The sequence below is a fragment of the Phycodurus eques genome, chromosome 5 (genome assembly GCF_024500275.1).
Source record: "Phycodurus eques isolate BA_2022a chromosome 5, UOR_Pequ_1.1, whole genome shotgun sequence".
NCBI classification, from domain to species: Eukaryota; Metazoa; Chordata; class Actinopteri; order Syngnathiformes; family Syngnathidae; genus Phycodurus; species Phycodurus eques.
In genome coordinates this window covers 22,890,406-22,908,976 of record NC_084529.1, presented here as the reverse complement: position 1 = coordinate 22,908,976, position 18,571 = coordinate 22,890,406, and the positions used below count along the sequence as shown (strand labels likewise).

Here is an 18,571-nt window from a genome sequence, read left to right as displayed (position 1 = left end):
TAATAGCTTCAGTTGATAACATAGGAATGTAAAATATTTTAGGATGCAAGACAAATGTTGGTATGTTGTTTTGGTGATTATAATTGTTCCTTTAGTTTATTGAAGGCCAAAGAGTGTCACAGTGATTCCTGTCTTAAAACAAAGTAATGGGTTTTCATTAGTTAGTTTGTTTCAAGCGTATGGGAGGGATATTAAATATAAAGTTTTTTTATTTTATATGGTCTCTATATCGTGGGTTGGTGTGGAATGTAACTCCCACAATGAACACTGAATCACTATATTTATGTCATTGTGTGAGGGGAAAATAATTATTACTTCTAGACATAGTGTGGGTAAAGCTGCATGTTGATAAAAGTACAGCCTAACACATGAAGCAGCAACAAGAACATTTCCTTTATCAATACTGTCTTGTATCATCATCATCAGTGCTTATAAAAGTACTTTAAAGCCACAGGCTGAAACGTTCATGCCTTTGTGGCCTAGTGCTTCTGTCTCAATGCTGCTGTTCTTGGCTTTGTGAGGCTCTGTGGTGTTGAGAAAGTGACAACATGATCTGTCTCTGTTCTCTGTCACTCCCTCGCCAGCCTTACTGGGACTTGCACTCAAAAGGCAGCAGGCCCCCATGGGCAATTAAAAAAGCACAGAAACCCCTTAAAGCAGAAAGGTTAGCTGCTTCACCACTGGGTGTAAATGGTTTTAAGACAACATAAAAAAAAATCAATGTGCAATCAGCCCATCCTTTTTTAATAAATGTGTTAGGAAGGAAAACGTGATTATAATTTTGTAAAAGTAGCATGGCTATAATTATCAGGTTTTGTTGTTTTTTTTATTTGGGAGACTCCTCCTGCAATTTACTGCCTGTAATTATTCACCTATGGTTTGCTCAGAGGGAGCAGAGTGCTCTGTGATAGGGAGAGGATCTCAGATGATTGTGTATTCAAACACTCCTGTATAAGATTTGAATTGATCTGAGCAGGTACGCATTACTTGAGCGCTTTTCACTCTGCCTGCTGCCTGAGATTTTTGTCATCAGTGCCCTGCTGCCATGATAACATGAAGATAAGAAGATATTTACCTCATAGTGATTAAATGTTTTTTTGTGTGTGTTTGTCAGGTTTACACTCAGAATTTAAAGTATGGTAACAGTAATGGAACTTCTGGACATTACTTTAGTGGAAGTGAAAGAATGGAAAAAAATGCAGTTTGTCCGGCTGTGCTGAAACAGGGCGACTGTGGCTCAGATGGTCGAGCGGGTCGGGTCGCTCATTGATTGAAGGGTTGATGGTTCGAATCCCAGCTCCGGCTGTCAGCTGTCGATGTGTCCTTGAGCAAGACACTGAACCCTAAATTGCCCCCAGGTTGGCATTGTAAATTATAAACTGTTCTCAAATGCCTTACCTGGTTAAACGAAGGAAGGAACAGATTCCACTCCTCCTCCCCTCGAGACTTTCTCAGAACGTCTGTTTGAAGTTTAGTCCATTCACCCAAAAGAGCATGACTGTGTATATTATTTTTGTTTTATACTCACAAATCATAATACAGACTGCAAATGAATGTTACCATTAGTTAACAATTTCTGTTGAGATTAAGCAGTGTTTTTTTTGTTGCTTTCTTGCTTTATCCTGGTTTAGATCTGTTCAAGTAGGACCACCTGCAAATCAGTCGCCTTTTGGCGAAATTCGCCGTTTTGAACTCAAAATAGGCCATTTACGTGAATCGTAGAGATCCGCTGAGTTTTTCTTGGGGGTGGGGGTCCGCCGTCACTGACGTCATAGGCTGTTTCGTACTCCTTAAACACTGGCAGCAAGATCCATTCCACACATCCACCATCCACACAGTTGTAATTTCTGCATATTACTCCGGCGGACTAATATAGGAGCACATCGGCCTGAGGTTCACCATGTTGGGAAGGTCGTCGTTACCATGAAGGCAACGGCGCGCTACTTGTATTTACATTTCGACAAACAAAAACAACAGCTTTCATGTATTGTAGTATTTGTCTGGCACTGTCTGCCCAAACGTGAATATTTCAGCTCACTTATAACTTGAGAAAACACCTTGCAGTATATTGCAGATATTGTAGTTTTGGCTGTGCATACACACACACACAGCAAAATCAGAATTTGCACATTCACATTTTATATTTTTATTTTACTGATGTTCATGCTGTGTCAGAAAATCAGAAGATACCATGTACTTGAGTAATTATTTCACTGTGTACTTAATATAATATATATATATATATATATATATATATAATAACGTAATTTTTTGGAGGACTACTTTTTACTTTTACTTTAGTCACATTATTGTCAAATAACACTACTCTTACTTGAGTACAATATTTGGCTACTCTACCCACCTCTGGACTGGACATCCTCTATTGCTACTCTTACGTTTAAGCAACATCATCAGATCAGCCAGTGTCGTATTTGTTGCACTGGTCTTTTGTATTTTCGCGTTGAGGTGCTGCGGGTCATGGCCCTGGTTGTGGTCCCAGCGGAACCGCCAAGCATACGTAACATTGGGCTGATCCGCATACGTAACATTGAGCTGATCCGCTAGTACATCTTGTATTAATTAGGAAACGCGCATACAATTATCTAATTAGTTTACGGATGTTAATGTTAAGAGTATTAAGCGACGGAGCGATGTTAGGGATTCTGTCACAATACAGAATGAACTAACTTCAAATTCAGAAATGGCCAATAAAAACAGAAAAATACTGGATGTAATATTTTCCTCTTGATGCATTTGGGATTAGCCTTTGAAGTTGGTAATAGTGAGAAATGAAGAGAAACACGCAATGATTTTAGTCAATTCTTTTCCAGAATCAGAGTGCTTAAAGAGGAGGATGCTATTCATGTAGCAGAGCTTTAAGCAGGCATCAGGTGCAGGCTGAGATGCACCTGGCTCCAGTTGGAGGCCAAAACAAAAAAGACAAACAAATTAAATTTTCATCTTAAATTTGTTCCTCAGCATGTACTTGAGCGGTGTAAATGTTTTTCTGTGTGAATAATCTTTTTTAAATTTTACCTTATTGTACTCTTCAGAGTCTTCCAGATTGCTTAATTTATTTTGAAATACCTTTTTCATGCCTTTGGTGTTTGCGTGTCTGACCTATAGCAATGACTAACTCAAAGGTGCCCTAATCAGTAGTTCCTTATGATGCCTGTTAAAGCTTAAAGATACAATTTCACGATGAAGACATGTAGTTTAGCATGAATTGTACAGAGACATTACTACTGTGATGGCCATGACCTTCCAAGAGGTCACACTTTCAAAACACTGTGTGATGATTGTCACCTACATTACCTACTTTTTCTGAAAATAAGGAATTTGAGTCTTTCGATTTTTGTGAGAGGGGGGAATTACACATTACGATTTAATCTTGGTTTTAGTTGGTGCCAGCAAAATCCTGCTGCTTCAAGATCAGCAGTGGTGTCTGATAATTTTAGGCCAAGCTGCTCCGCTGACAGGCCAAATAAACAGACTCAGCTTGAACATTTTCTTTCCTTTCACACTTTCCTCCACTGTGTACTTTACTGGAAGGCCAAGCACTTTCCCTCAAAGATTCAAAAACCTTTTCTTCACTTGTACCCCTGCAGAGCAAAGCAATACGAGACGTCAGTTGACGTAAAGATGCAAGTTCCTGACTCCCCGTACAAGGCCAAGTAAGTGCATTCCTTTTTATCTTTAACATTTATTTTCTTTACTCAAATATTAGGAAACCTGTCGTGTTGTACGTCTGTGATTATTTTGACAATTGATTGAGTTCAATCAGTCTCAGTGGGAGGTCACCATGAGCAAAGTTAGTCACATTTTCCAAAGATTGCAAGTTATTTGAAAAAAATGTTTTCTTCTACCTTATTTGTTTTGACTGTAGTACTAAACCTCAAAACACTGAGGTGTTGTAGAGACCAAAATGTTGATAGTTTCTAACATCTGAATATGGAGTCTGTTGCTGTTTGCCACTGTTGGCTTTGGGATGACTTATCAAAACTGCAGGTAAAAAAAAAAAAAAATTCAATTAATTACCTGAAGGAATTCAATTAATAATTTGTCATAATAATTCAAAAAGTAACTTTCTGTCAACTTGATTAACGAAACATTTCAATTAATGAATGCAAGCTGTATGGAACCCGTGCTGAGATGTTTGCCTTTGTCCACTGTATGTTCAGGTTACAGCGCCTTGTGAAGGACGTTTTGAAGCAGCTGCAGACCCAAGACAACGGCCAATGGGCCAACAACAAAGTGTCCAGCCTGGATCGAACTCTGGGAGAGATTGTTCGCATCTTGGAGAAACAGGTATCTTAAACAAAATGATGAGTAAAACAAAGGCAAGACAAGACAAAAAGACAGAAAATTGCCAGCATGTTGCAATGGAATTGCAGGTTAGGTGTATAAGAAGTTGATTGTAAGAGGGGAGAAGATATTTTCGTTTTGTTTTTTCAATTAATTAATGAAAATATATTCATATCCAGTGTTTTTGTTTTTTTTCTTTTGCCTTTACTTCCTCCTGTCCTGTGCTGGCTTTTAGCAATGTCCCGCTCTTTTGGCTCGGCTGTCTGCTAAACCGTCTGCAGCTGAGTGCGAGTCATGCCAGACACTCTGCATGTCTCCTCGGTCATTAGTTGTGTTTGGCTTTGGCTCCCTCTGTCTCACCCTCCCAAGTATCACTTACTCTAAAGCCACTTGCCTTTGGTTATTGGCTAATGAAGACCATGTTAACTGTGTTTTGATTGTGCACATGTTACCAATAGAGGCGCTTCCTGGCACGAGAGTGAGCATTGTCCCTATGTCTCTGTGGTTTGTACCACTCAGACGCCACTGGTTTAGACAATGGCCTGTTGAATTAAAATTAAAATTGTATCCCTGCCAGACATCTAGAATTTATAGTTGATCCACACAAAGTCTTATTCAACTCAAAATGCATTATTTACAGACCACCAATCTTTAGCACATTTTCCTAGGCCTTCCAATATTCTAGTGGGTGGAGGTATTTGTTGTATGGGGAAGTTGGTAATCTAGTCATGTTTCCAGAAAGAAGTTCAGTTTATCATGGAGCTCTTGAGATCAGGTAAATGCTGATCAGCTTTCCATTTCTGTTCGCAGGTGTGTAGGCAGAACAGCAGCAACTTTATCAGCTATGTAAATAATGTTAATTATATCAATATCAACACTATTGAGACTGTGGAAGTTGCCATTTAATTAAACAATAAAAAATAACATGGAACCATGGAATGTTTTCACAAAAGAAACTGCTTTGACTCCTCATACAATTGTAATATGCAGTATTTTTTTAATTGCACTTTTCAAACTGTTTTTTATCTTTTCATCCTGCTGTAACACTAAAGGAGTACAGTAGTGTTTGCAATTCTACCCTCTAAAACTGTACCGACGTTTACCACTGAAACCATCACTAACTGAAAAGTTGCTGAAAAGTCTTTAGGTTAGCCATTTTGGAACTCTTCACAATGGAAACAAGGTCAAATGTGTACCATACTGAACTGGACCTAACCGTACCATTTCGTGAAAACGACGCTATACATTTTCTTTAACACTGACAAAATGCCATGCCTTTACACATAGACTCTAATCATGTTCCAAAACTCTGACCTGTGTCAGACCTGTGACAATGGAAATGTACAACACATGACCATAAAACCTATTCCTGTGGGATCCAATAAAGGTAAGTGAATGGGTATATTCAATTTACAGTTACATACAACTTTTCCCAACTAGAGTTTATTTGAAACCTGTAAAAACCATATTAACGTGAACGAATGGAAGGCATTAAAACACCTGCCACCGTGTTTATGATGAGGAAAATATACAGCCCACTTCCTATAATGAGGCATAAATTTCCTGCCAAGTTGTGGTTTCTGCCATTATAACATCCCACAGTGTGTCTGTGGGCGTCAGAATAAAAAGATTATGGAGTCCCATCAGTGACAACTGGGATAGCTGGAGATGCTATTATCGTATTTCCCCAGGGATGCTTATAAGTACTGGCTTGCACAGCCTTCTTTAAGGAGAGAGGAGGAGTCATCTGTGATGTAAGTACCGCACAAGCTGTCACTCCACAAGAAGCTCTCCTCTCTGCTCCGCCTACTCTCAACATGAGGGCAGAGGTCAGTGAGCCATTGAAGATGTGCTCTCAATTCACCAGTGCTGCTGTTGCTGTCAAAGACCAAATCAAGGGCTGTGTCTTTCACCTCTGTTTAAATGCTCATTTGGTCAAGTTGTGCTCTACCATCTCACAGAAATAAGAGCAATGAGGAAGCATGATTGGCAAATGAGGCAGTCGGGGGAACACTTTCCTCTCTAATCCCTGGACATAGTCAAATAAATAGTCTCCATCGGCATGGCTGACTGGCCCCTTTAAGTCTGGGCAGTTTAGATTCTCTCATGTCACTGACTCACCTACAGATTTGTTTTTCTGCCCCATATCTGATTCAGTCTCCATTTTCTCTGCTAATTCCGTAGACAACACCCGACACCCCCCTCCTGCACTGCTGTTTGTACCCACCCGCCCCCACTCACCCCACACCCGCCCTCAACACTGCTTGCGAGGTTATGCATCGTCTCTCTCTGACCTCAGCTTGTTTCTCCCTCTGTGGCTTGTAATGGTTTATTTTGTGTCAAACCTTATTCTAGCTGTACATGATTGAGAAGCTATTTTTTTTCACACACACTTTCCTTATTATCATTATATTCTGCCCAAAGTGTTTATTAGTGCTTTCACTTAAAGCCTGTCAAGAGCAAAATGTCAAGAACACGGACCTGTGAGTACCAGAAAGTGTAGGCTCTGTTTGCGTTTTCAGTGCCAGCTGTCAGAGCGTGCTCGTGCCAAGCAGAGAATGGCAAAGTTTGAACTTTGACAGTGTGTTTTGTTAAGGTTAGATTGACAACCCAGGGCAAGCGCTTAATGACAGCAGAAGTGTGTGCATTTCTTGACATATTCATCTTCATTAGGAAATTATACATTCAGAAATGAAGTTGTTGTCTGAATATGCATTCAAATCCTCTGTTACAAATTACAAATTTAATTCGTTAGGTGATTTAAAACATCTCTTGGAGGAAAAACACATTGTGGAAGGATGCATGGCTTAGTACTCTGGCGTGGGGCGGGACAAGACAGGACTGTAGAGTGCGACTAATTTGGTCGCATACGTGCCCAAAGTTCTGAATGGTGTGGCAAAAAAACCCAAAATAAAACAGGGTGCATACAGGTGCCCAGTCACTTGAAGAAGAAAAAAACATTTCTGCGACTTGAGAGCAGACACACGATGGGTGTCATCGTGGTCTCTAAACCAGTCTAAACCTCCGTCTGATTGGCCGTGAGAGTGTCTATGTGCGTGCGCACGCCCGTGCGTTCGAAATGCGGGCGCCTGCGTACACGTACAAGTTTGTTGATGGCGAACCGGTAGCTCCACGGTTAATTAAATTAATAGAATTAGTTCCAAAACCTAAAGCCACCGCGACGATGTGGAATATTTTGGATTGTAGCCAGATACACCAGATCCCGCTAACACCAACGAGCTGCTATGTCGAATTTGTATGAAGTCGCAACAAAGACAATACAACTTAGAACCTCAAAGTGACAAAATCCATTTTAAACGCGACCATCCCACCCAATTTCTTCAGCTTGGAACAAAAAAACAGGGCAGGACATCTCTTGTTTTCTGTCAGCTTGCAGTTATGGAATCCTTTGCCCAACAATGCAAATACAAACATGAATATGGTGCATGTATGAGTATTATATAGAGTATCCATCCATCCTTTTTCTACCGCTTATCCGAGGTCGGGTCGCGGGGCAGTAGCTTTAGCAGGGACGCCCAGACTTCCCTATATACAGTATAGTGTTACTATTGTAAAGAGATGTAGCTATTGAACATGTTGACAAAGCAGCGTTTAAAGAAAGGCTGCAGACTTAAAAGTAGCACACGTCTTGAATCAAAACAAGTTGCTTTGATACTTATGCATTAATGTTGCTACTCGGCACTTTTTATTAACCAACTGGAAACTTGATTGGCAGTATATTGCTTGTTCAGGCATTCATGACTTTATAACGCTGTGCCAAATTTTAAATATTTGTTGAAATGCAATTTTTGTGAACTGAGCCTGCCTATTTTTTTTCTTAGATATTTTATTTATTGTTCTAAATAAGAATGTCAATGTTAATTTTTTAGAATTAAGTAAATTGTTCTTAAAAAGGATATACTTGAATTATGCTCGAACATCATTATATTAGTGGCATAAAAACATTGATACTATCGTTTGTCATGATAGTTTTTAGGAAAATATATCATCCTAAAAAATGTGTTATCATGACAGGCCTAAACACATATAATGTACTGAGAGAGAACAAGAGCAATGGCCAACACAAAAATATTGTACAAATAGTGTAGAAAATATAGTAACACCTGTAATAAAAATCTGCAATACAGCGGAACCATGAAGCAAGAACTGTGATATAGCGTAGTATTACTGTATCTGTATTCCGTGACGATAGGTTGCAGGGACTTATTGTTCCCGGTTGGGACTCATTGTTTCCATGACGTGCATCCCAGGACTCACATAGTCTCAAGTGTAAAATGATCAATGTGTTATTTTCATTTTCTCACCACAAGACAAAGCGTATGTAATTATTTTAAGCTTCTACTGACTGTGTGGTTTCTCTGGCCATTTTGATTTTGTTATACTTAATTAGCTTGGCCCATATATTTTAGAGGATAATATATTTCCCAGTCCACTAAATCATACTCCAATACATACACACACGTTTATACTAAATTCCAAGACGTTTACTTCCTCTTGTAGTTTGCTGCCAACTGGGCTGAGAGCTTTGTTTGGGCTTCTCTGTGAGGCTGTATAATGAGAATCCATCAGGGTCCTCTCATGCAAAAGAGTAAATGTAAAACTTTCAGTCTTCTATGAACTTGACCACTTGCTTGTCCATCTGCTGGTCAGGCTGGACTAGCGAGGCTATTACCTCCTCTCCATGTAATTAAAGTGTCTGTTGGGAGGGGACTACAAAGAGCAATCTGGCTGGTCTGCACACACTGGTGCAGGAATTAGCAGCTGCTGTAGCCTTCCCATCAGCTGGGGTAACAATAGTTGACCCTGGACAGTAATTGAATAAGATTCTCCTCCTGGTATTATTCAGGAACCATCCTTCTAACTCAGGTCTTAATGATTGGCCTTTGGTGGCTGTCCTGTTAAAGAAAGATAAATTAGCTACTCCTCCTTTATTGTTACTATTGATTTGCGGTTTAAAATTGATCCAAATAAGTGGAAGGGAACATGAACTGTGTTTTTAATAGTTATCAGCCCTGTAAAAATAAATAAATTGAAATCCATAACTGCTGGATGTAAGTGTGTGTTCACCAGTTAAATTTCATGGATTCTCTTTTCCTGAACTAATTTCCACTGTTGTCTGTAATTAATTATACAATTGGCCTTTGCTGGCCCACCTGTCCTGTGTGACTGAAGTATTCAATTTTTGTAAAATGAAATCCAATTACTTGCTAAGACAACAGTGCTAATGCTAACAATCCAATGACTAGCAACTGCATTGCCATTCACACATAGTGTTTACAATTCAAATTTCATTCTTTAATTGAAATGCTGACTACACGCAGATTTAAAAGGAGAAAAGACAGGCTATTATGATGTGCCTATGAATATTCTCATTAATCCAGGTCATTTCATTCTTAGGGCATTGAATCGATCGCAACTGGGCTGTTCTGGTTGTCTTAGAAGACATTTTGCCTCTCATCTGAGCAGGCTTCATCAGTTCATGCAGCAAGGCTTAGTTAGGACAGACTAGCCTGAGTTGGTATGGAAGAATCAACTATTTATACTCCAACTCTAGGGCACGCCCCAAACCACACATGGTATCATTCTTTCGGAATGCAGTAAAGGACAGTCGTTAGGACGCTTAGCAGAGAGGCCACTGTCCGTCAACAAGAGTCGTTGGGTAGAAACTCCCTCATTAATATTCCAGTCAGTTGTAAAGTGGGAGTGGAGCTGTCTCACGGCCAAGGAAGCCATGTTTTTGTTATCATCTATTGGAGGCAGATTTAAGTTTAATCATAGGTATACCTCACCTATGAGAGACAATGAAAAAGAAAATCCAGAAAATCCGTCTAATTTTTAAAGAATTTATTAGCAAATTATGGTGGAAAATAGGTATTTGGTCACCTACAAACAAGCAAGATTTCTGACTCTCAAAGACCTGTAACTTCTTCTTTAAGAGGCTCTTCTGTCCTCCACTCATAACCTGTATTAATGGCACCTGTTTGAACTCGTTATCAGTATAAAAGACGCGTCCACAACCTCAAACAGTCACACTCAAAACTCCACTATGGCCAAGACCAAAGAGCTGTCAAAGGACACCAGAAACAAAATTGTAGACCTGCACCAGGCTGGGATGACTAAATCTGCAATAGGTAAGCAGCTTGGTGTGAAGAAATCAACCGTGGGAGCAATTATTAGAAAATGGAAGACATACAAGACCACTCATAATCTCTGTCGATCTAGGGCTCCACCTAAGATCTCACCCCGTGGGGTCAAAATGATCACAAGAACGGTGAGCAAAAGTCCCAGGACCACACTGGGGGACCAAGTGAATGAGCTGCAGAGAGCTGGGGCCAAAGTAACAAAGACAACCAACGATAACACACTCCGCCGCCAGGGACTCAAATTCTGCAGTGCCAGACGTGTCCCCCTGCTTAAGCCAGTACATGTCCAGGCCTGTCTGAAGTTTGCTAGAGAGCATTTGGATGATCCAGAAGAGGATTGGGAGAATGTCATATGGTCAGATGAAACTAAAATAGAACTTTTTGGTAAAAACTCAACTTGTGTTTGGAGGAGGAAGAATGCTGAGTTGCATCCAAAGAATACCATACCTACCATGAAGCACGGGGGTGGAGACTTCATGCTTTGAGGCTGTTTTTCTGCATAGGCACCAGGACGACTGATCCGTGTAAAGGAAAGAATGAATGAGATTTTGAGTGAAAACCTCCTTCCATCAGCAAGGGCATTGAAGATGAAACGTGGCTGGGTCTTTCAGCATGACAATGATCCCAAACACACCACCCGGGCAACGAAGGAGTGGCTTCAAGCATTTTAAGGTCCTGGAGTGGCCCAGTCAGTCTCCAGATCTCAACCCCAGAGAAACTCTTTGAAGGGAGTTTGTCTCTCATAGGTGAGGTATACCTATGATTAAAATTACAGGCTTCTCATCTTTTTAAGTGGGAGAATTTGCACAATTGGTGGCTGACTAAATACTTTTTTGCCCCACTGTATTTTGTCGTGTAGCTTTTAGGTGTGTGATGGGATCGTTAAGAAAAGGGCTACATTCAGTGGCTGAAACCCAATTGATTAGGGATGCAACGTGGTCGCAAGTCCTCTGTTATTTCAAAATGTACACAGCTTAAACTGTCTTTAGAACATTTGTCATTATGTTGAAGGCGAAGTGTATTTGTCAAGTTTTTTTTTTTTTTTTTTTTTCTTTCAAACCCTGAAAGGTTCATCGCGTCTTCGGTTTGTGTGCAACACCGTAATCAAGGAGCATTTGCCTCCTCAGTTGGCATGAGTGACAGATAGAGCTTACCTGTAATTTAGCAAAGCGCTTCACTCTCAATGAGTTCAGGCTTGTTGGCAACTTGCCATCTTGCAAACAAAAGAACTGTGAAGTGGCTGGCTGTAACCTCATTAGGAGGAGGGGTGACCTTAAGAGTAACACAGCCCGCTGAAGTCATGCAAACCCCCCAAGTAGCAAACCCCTACAGCTTCTTTACTCCCTATTAACCCAGACCCAAGTATGGATGATGGTTTTATGACCTTGGTATAGCCAACCAACTTCTAGTCACCCTTCAACAATAATCAACAGTATTATTAACAATAATGAACTAATTGATTATCACATTTATGTCAGGAACAATTAAAATATTTGTGCTAATCTACGGTCTAAGGTTATGGAGACAACTGGCTGGAATTATTTTTCTTTTGCTTTTGCAGAGATTGTGCTATACTTCCACTGAACGCAAAGTGGAAAGGTAATGTTTGGCATTAAGAGTTGACAAAAACTACACAGCACATTTCCAGGGCATATTTATCTTTTAGACATTTGAGTCAATAATAATAAAAAAAACATTGGATGTTCCCGTCATCCTCTGTGTACTTCACAGTATGATATGTTGCTGAGAGGCTTATTGTATGTTGACTTATTTTTTCTTCTATTGCTTAAATTGCTTGTTACTTCAAAAGTTATTTAGTTTTTGTATGTCTTCACAATGAAGGTCCGTCATTGCCATCTATCACCTTGTATATGTCGGAGAGCAAGTTCTTTGCAGAAACAGCCATTTTCTCAATGTCTCTTTGACTCCGTTCATTGGTTGAGACCACCTTAATGCTAACGAAGCATGTCGCCATCGTAGCCATTTGCCTTCGGCTGAAAATTGACAATTACAGGTGGGACAGACTGTCCACGTTTGAGATTAAACAGTGATACTTAGGGATCACTTTGTTTTCTATTTCAATCCCTAGCAACTGTAGAAGAAGGACGGGTTCCCTCCCTTGTAGAACCATGTAATCACAACTGTCCAGCCTTGAGGCTTACTGTCCTAAATGTACCTTTTTGTTTTTCTCTTGTCTTTGTCTTTCTCTCTGTCTCTCTCTCTCTCTCTTCTTCTATAGAACACCGCAGACCAAGTAGCCTTCCAAGTGGGCGGCGGCCTATCAGCTCTGGAGCTAATCCTGCAGGTCGTCACTGCTGCTTCCTCACCTACTGCCCTTCCCCGTATTCCTTACAAGTTAGTACCAGATTTAAATTGTACTTGGGTAATCTACTTTTGAATGTGCAGTTAACTTTCATTTGAACATGATTTATTCGTGTATATGCACCACTTCATTTCCACTGACAAGTCACTAGTAGTTGATTTTAATTGTCAGAAGAAATGGGGCAAAAACCGACCGATCTCCATATCATGTACCGGTGATTTGAAAAGTAACTGCCTATTTTTACAACCCCAATTCCAATGAAGTTGGGACGTTGTGTTAAACATAAATAAAACAGAATACAATGATTTGCAAATCATGTTCAACCTATATTTAATTGAATACACTACAAAGACAAAATATTGAATGTTCAAACTGATAAATGTGATTGTTTTTAGCAAATAATCATTAACTTAGAATGTTATGGCTGCAACATGTTCCAAAAAAGCTGGGACAGGTGGCAAAAAAGACTGAGAAAGTTGAGGAATGCTCATCAAACACCTGTTTGGCGCATCCCACAGGTGAACAAGCTAATTGGGAACAGGTGGGTGCCATGATTGGGTATAAAAATAGCTTCCCTGAATTGCTCAGTCATTCACAAGCAAAGATGGGGCGAGGTTCACCTCTTTGTGAATAAGTGCGTGAGAAAATAGTCGAACAGTTTAAGGACAATGTTCCTCAACGTACAATTGGAATGAATTTAGGGATTTCATCATCTACGGTCCATAATATCATCAAAAGGTTCAGAGAATCTGGAGAAATCACTGCATGTCAGTGGCAAGGCTGAACAGCAACATTGAATGCCTGTGACCTTCGATCCCTCAGGCGGCACTGCATCATAAACCGACATCAATGTGCAAAGGATATCACCACGTGGGCTCAGGAACACTTCAGAAAACCAATGTCAGTAAATACTGTTCGGCGCTACATCCGTAAGTGCAACTTGAAACTCTACTATGCAAAGCAAAAGCCATTTATCAACAACACCCAGAAACGCCGCCGGCTTCTCTGGGCCCGAGCTCATCTAAGATGGACTGATGCAATGTGGAAAAGTGTTCTGTGGTCTGACGAGTCCACATTTCAAATTATTTTTGGAACTTGTGGACGTCGTGTCCTCCGGGCCAAAGAGGAAAACAACCATCCGGACTGTTATGGACGCAAAGTTCAAAAGCCAGCATCTGTGATGTGATGTGAAGGCACCATTAATGCTGAAAGGTACATACAGGTTTTGGAGAAACATATGCTGCCATCCAAGCAACGTCTTTTTCATGAATGCCCCTGCTTATTTCAGCAAGACAATGCCAAACCAAATTCTGCATGTGTTACAACAGCGTGGCTTCGTAGTAAAAGAGTGCGGGTACTAGACTGGCCTGCGTGCAGTCCAGACCTCTCTCCCATAGAAAATGTATGGCGCATTATGAAGCGTAAAATACACAACGGAGACGACGGACTGTTGAACAGCTGAAGTTTTACATCAAGCAAGAATGCGAAGGAATTCAACCTACAAAGTTAAAACAGTTAATGTCCTCAGTTCCCAAATGTTTATTGAATGTTGTTAAAAGAAAAGGTGATGTAACACAGTGGTAAACATGACACTGTCCCAGCTTTTTTGGAACGTGTTGCAGCCATAAAATTCTAAATTAATGATTATTTGCTAAAAACAATAAAGTTTATCAGTTTGAACATTAAATATCTTGTCTTTGTAGTGTATTCAATTATATATAGGTTGAACATGATTAGCAAATCATTGTATTCTGTTTTTATTTATGTTTAACACAACGTCCCAACTTCATTGGAATTGGGGTTGTAAGTACTTGTAATTTGTTTCTGAGCTATAATTCTTGAGCACGAGAAGAATGTGCATGAGAAGAAAGTGTATTGCATGGAGTTTTATTTAAAATTTGATATGGGCGGCAGCATTAGCCACCAGTTTCTCAAGCCGCCTGGGAACCACTTTAACTGATTTCACAAGGAACTCTTGTGGGATGGAAGGCATAACTTCTCATATTTGCCCTTCAAGTTCTTCCAAAGTCGTTGGTTTGGTAGAATAGACTTGCTCCTTTACTCATGGAACTTGCACACAAAAAAATTGAAAAATATTACAACATATGAATAAATTATTTTAAAATAGGGAGTTACTTTTCAATCACCCTGTATATTACATGTAGCCTGAAAGTTAAATCCTTTAACTATGCTCAAAAACACTGTGTGTGAAGCTATGGTTGAAATATTAATGACATCAGCTCAACTGTTTGTTTTATTTTTTTTATTTGTGGTTTAATCTTTTGTCTTTAACAAAGAGCAGTAAAATTTAACTGGTTTTATTATGCACAGAAATGACACAGTTACAGTTTGACTTTGTGGCTTGTATCCTTTAACTGACATCACTACTTTTTTCCTGTTCGTTTTTGCCTGTTGCTTTAATTTTTCACTAAATCACAGGTTTATGGTCGCGTCTCAATAAATATACTTAAAATGTATCAATGAGTAACAATGTGCTCGTAGAAATCTGAAAGCAGTTTCATTTTGCCAATCAATTTGTCTTCATTCTTTACCAAGGCAACGTGTCCCATCTGCCAATTAGAGTGCAGGGTATTTTTGAATTGTGGGTCTGGTGTTTGCCAGGCCTTCCCGTAGATGATGTTTGAGAAGCAGCCGGACTTGCTCGCGGAACTCTGTAATGGAGCAGAATGGCCTTGCGCTTCCATGCATTAGCATTTAATGGTCTCTGAATCCCTGCTAATGGATTCAGTAAAAGAAAAAAATATTTTATTTAGAAGGCTTTTAAAGGGCATCACTTGTCTATTGATTTTTTCTTTTATTTATTTATTTGTATTTCTTTCTTTGGGCAGGGGTGGTGACGGGCTCCCATGAATCATCCTAATCGGAGGGAATACTAAGCAACAGATTTCTGTGTTTAATTAATAATTAAATTAGCCATGTTTTGAATCTCTCTTTACTAACTACTGGTGTACAGTGGCCCCCCGCCATCTGCCTTGAATCGCGATAATATGCGAATAATTGACAGCCATTCTAATTGTTTCGAAAAATTTTGCTTGATTGGTCTCTTTTCCGGCTTCACTGTCTATATTCAAACTTGGTTTATCTTTACCTTAGCTAAATCTTAATATTAAAGTATCATCCCCCTTTGGCCACAATAAGGACAATGTAGCAACAGTACACTGTTCTGTGGCAATATCACAAGGCTCCTGCCTTATGAGTATCTTTTTAACGTATAATAAAAATACTTGTAAGGGGGAATGGTTTAATTATGTTGTATTGCAATGTCAGCGTTACAATATTAAGCTTGTCAGTATTATTGCTAACTGGTAAAGAGAAGTAGTCAGGCTGTCTACTTGTCACTATCTGTCATCTGGTTGGCCACACTTACTAATGGACCACCCTGTAGATGCTCACCCCAGAGTGTTTTGCGACGCTGTTTACAAGTGATGCTACCATATTGATCGTCTCCTCATGCCAGATGAGCGGCGGAATTTTACAACCAAAAAAGGGAGGCAACTGCGGTCATATCTCTCCTAAGAGGGGTTAATTCCATCCTGTAATGTAACCATTACATTAATGAGCTAATTCCTCTTCAAACTTCCACTTATGTTCTGGTGTAACCGTGTGTAGTGCATACAGAGTGGTTTATAAAATGTTTGTTACCTTAAAGAACTTTAGTTCAGAGATTTGTTTCTAAATGCATTTTACATGTTTGAAGATGGCGGCACGGTGGACGACTGGTTAGAGCGTCTGCCTCACAGTTCTGAGGACAGGGGTTCAATCGCCCCCACCCCCCGCATGTTCTCCCCGTGCCTGCGTGGGTTTTCTCCGGGCACTCCGGTTTCCTCCCACATCCCAAAAACATGCCTTAATTGGATACTCTAAATTGCCCGTAGGTGTGACTGTAAGTGCAAATGGTTGTTTGTTTGTATGTGCCCTGCGATTGGCTGGCAACCAGTTCAGGGTGTACCCCGCCTCCTGCCTGATGATAGCTGGGATAGGCTCCAGCACTCCTGCGACCCTTGTGAGGAGAAGCGGCTCAGATAATGGATGGATGGATGTTTGAAGATGAATGCTGAAAACGTGCGAAAATTTACCGTCCTGTACATTTGTAATATTAGACACTACACCATATTGGAATGAAAATACTGTGGGTTGACGTAATTCCCCTACGGAACTAAGGGCTTATTATTGTGTTCCACACATTAGTTTTTGATGTGCCGGATTGCTTCCGGTTGAATTTTTTTTTATATGTAGATTTTATTTTTTTTACTTTGGAGGTGTGCTCTGTGAAGTAAAAGTACAAGAAATAAATCTGCCGTCTAGTAAACTACGACGAAATCGAATGCTGTCAACAGATGGACGCGGGAGCAACAGATATGATATGGGGGCGACCGCAAGGAGTTATGTTGAAAAGGATTTGCAAATCATTGCACTCTGTTTTTATATTTACATTTTACACAACGTCCCAACTTCATTGGAATTTGGGTTTATACATAGTACTAGTAATTTCTCTTGGTCCAATGGTGCAACATGAAACATAGATGGTAATAATAAAAATTAAATATAAAAATAGACTAAGAAGAAGGAAAACAAACTATTTGGAATAAGCATAAACGGTGTGCAGTAAGTGTCCCTAATACTTAATTATATTACCTAGACTTGAATAGACAGATAATGTTATCATGGTAACTTGATCAGGTGATCTCCATGGAAGGGTTTAGGAGTGCATGGACGTGTGTTAACCCAATTTGTATTTGCACCTCGTGTCTCATATGGCGTGGTGTATCCTGTGAAATTAGACCTATGTGTGGCTTTATTTCAGGATGTTTTCCACCATTTGTTTGTGTGTTCATGACGCCGTGTTACGGCTCATCAGATTCCCCCCGTCTACCTGGCCAGTGTGGAGCAACAACCAGAGTCGATGTCCTGGAAGCACTCAGGGTATCAGAGTGATCAGCAGCAGAATCAAATTAAATGTCATTTAGATAGCAGTGAATGAACGGATTGTTTGACAGCACAAGGAACTGGATTTCCTCCTCACCTTTTCTATTTTGGCTTAGGATTCTTTTTCTTCCCCTGAACACAAATTTACCCTGTTAAAGAGGCGGTGACTCAACCTGATCTGGAAATTGGTCAGATTTCTGCCGGTTTACTTCAGCCAAGCTTGACTGCTCACATAGGAAGCGTACAGAGAGTGAGAAATGTGAGACTTGAGGAGCACAGATCCCAGGGTAGATAAATCAAGGCAGTGACAAAAAGAGCCTTTTGCATGCTTGCTGTCTGTAAAAACTGCACTGAGAGATCTATTTTGATGTGGGAAGACATTAACACAATCCTAAATGACGTGGTAAGTTATGTTTCATTCATGTCTAGTTTAATTGATATTCAATATTAAATCAGTTTTAACTGGTATTTTTTCTAGTCTTGCCCACCTTTCTGTATGCACTCAATGAAGCGATAGTCTAACAGAAATTGTAGTTAACTACACATCCCCACTGCTTGATCCTGACGCACAAAAGCCCACAGGCCACCCAGGCAGCTCCAGACTGGACTTAAAGTTGATCAGATGTGTACCATCCCTGCACCTCGTCCACATTTCTATTAAGGATTTAAAACAAAGCTTCACAGGTAAAATGTTAATAGCTGTTTTGTGAGGTTAGCTTGGTGTCAGTGTGCAGATTGTCACATTTTGATTATTCCCTCTGAAGACTCTTAGTTTTATCAGGATGGTACCTTTATAGCTCAAATGCAATAATTATCTGGACTCAACGGATGA

The 18,571-nt window shown here is 40.0% G+C and overlaps 1 protein-coding gene across 7 annotated transcripts in view; it reads left to right on the top strand.

Moving 5' to 3' along the window:
* The window catches only part of scaper (S-phase cyclin A-associated protein in the ER), a 69,113-nt gene that overhangs the window by 24,284 nt on the left and 26,258 nt on the right, over positions 1-18,571 (top strand). For all 7 annotated transcript variants that reach the window (XR_009768640.1, XM_061678132.1, XM_061678130.1 and 4 more), the window contains 3 exons: positions 3,609-3,674; positions 4,182-4,308; positions 12,709-12,824. Coding sequence is in view for 6 of the 7 variants with exons in the window: in XM_061678132.1 (XP_061534116.1) it covers positions 3,609-3,674; positions 4,182-4,308; positions 12,709-12,824 (309 nt within the window). In the remaining variant the exon portion in view is untranslated. The remainder of the gene's footprint in view (positions 1-3,608; positions 3,675-4,181; positions 4,309-12,708; positions 12,825-18,571) is intronic.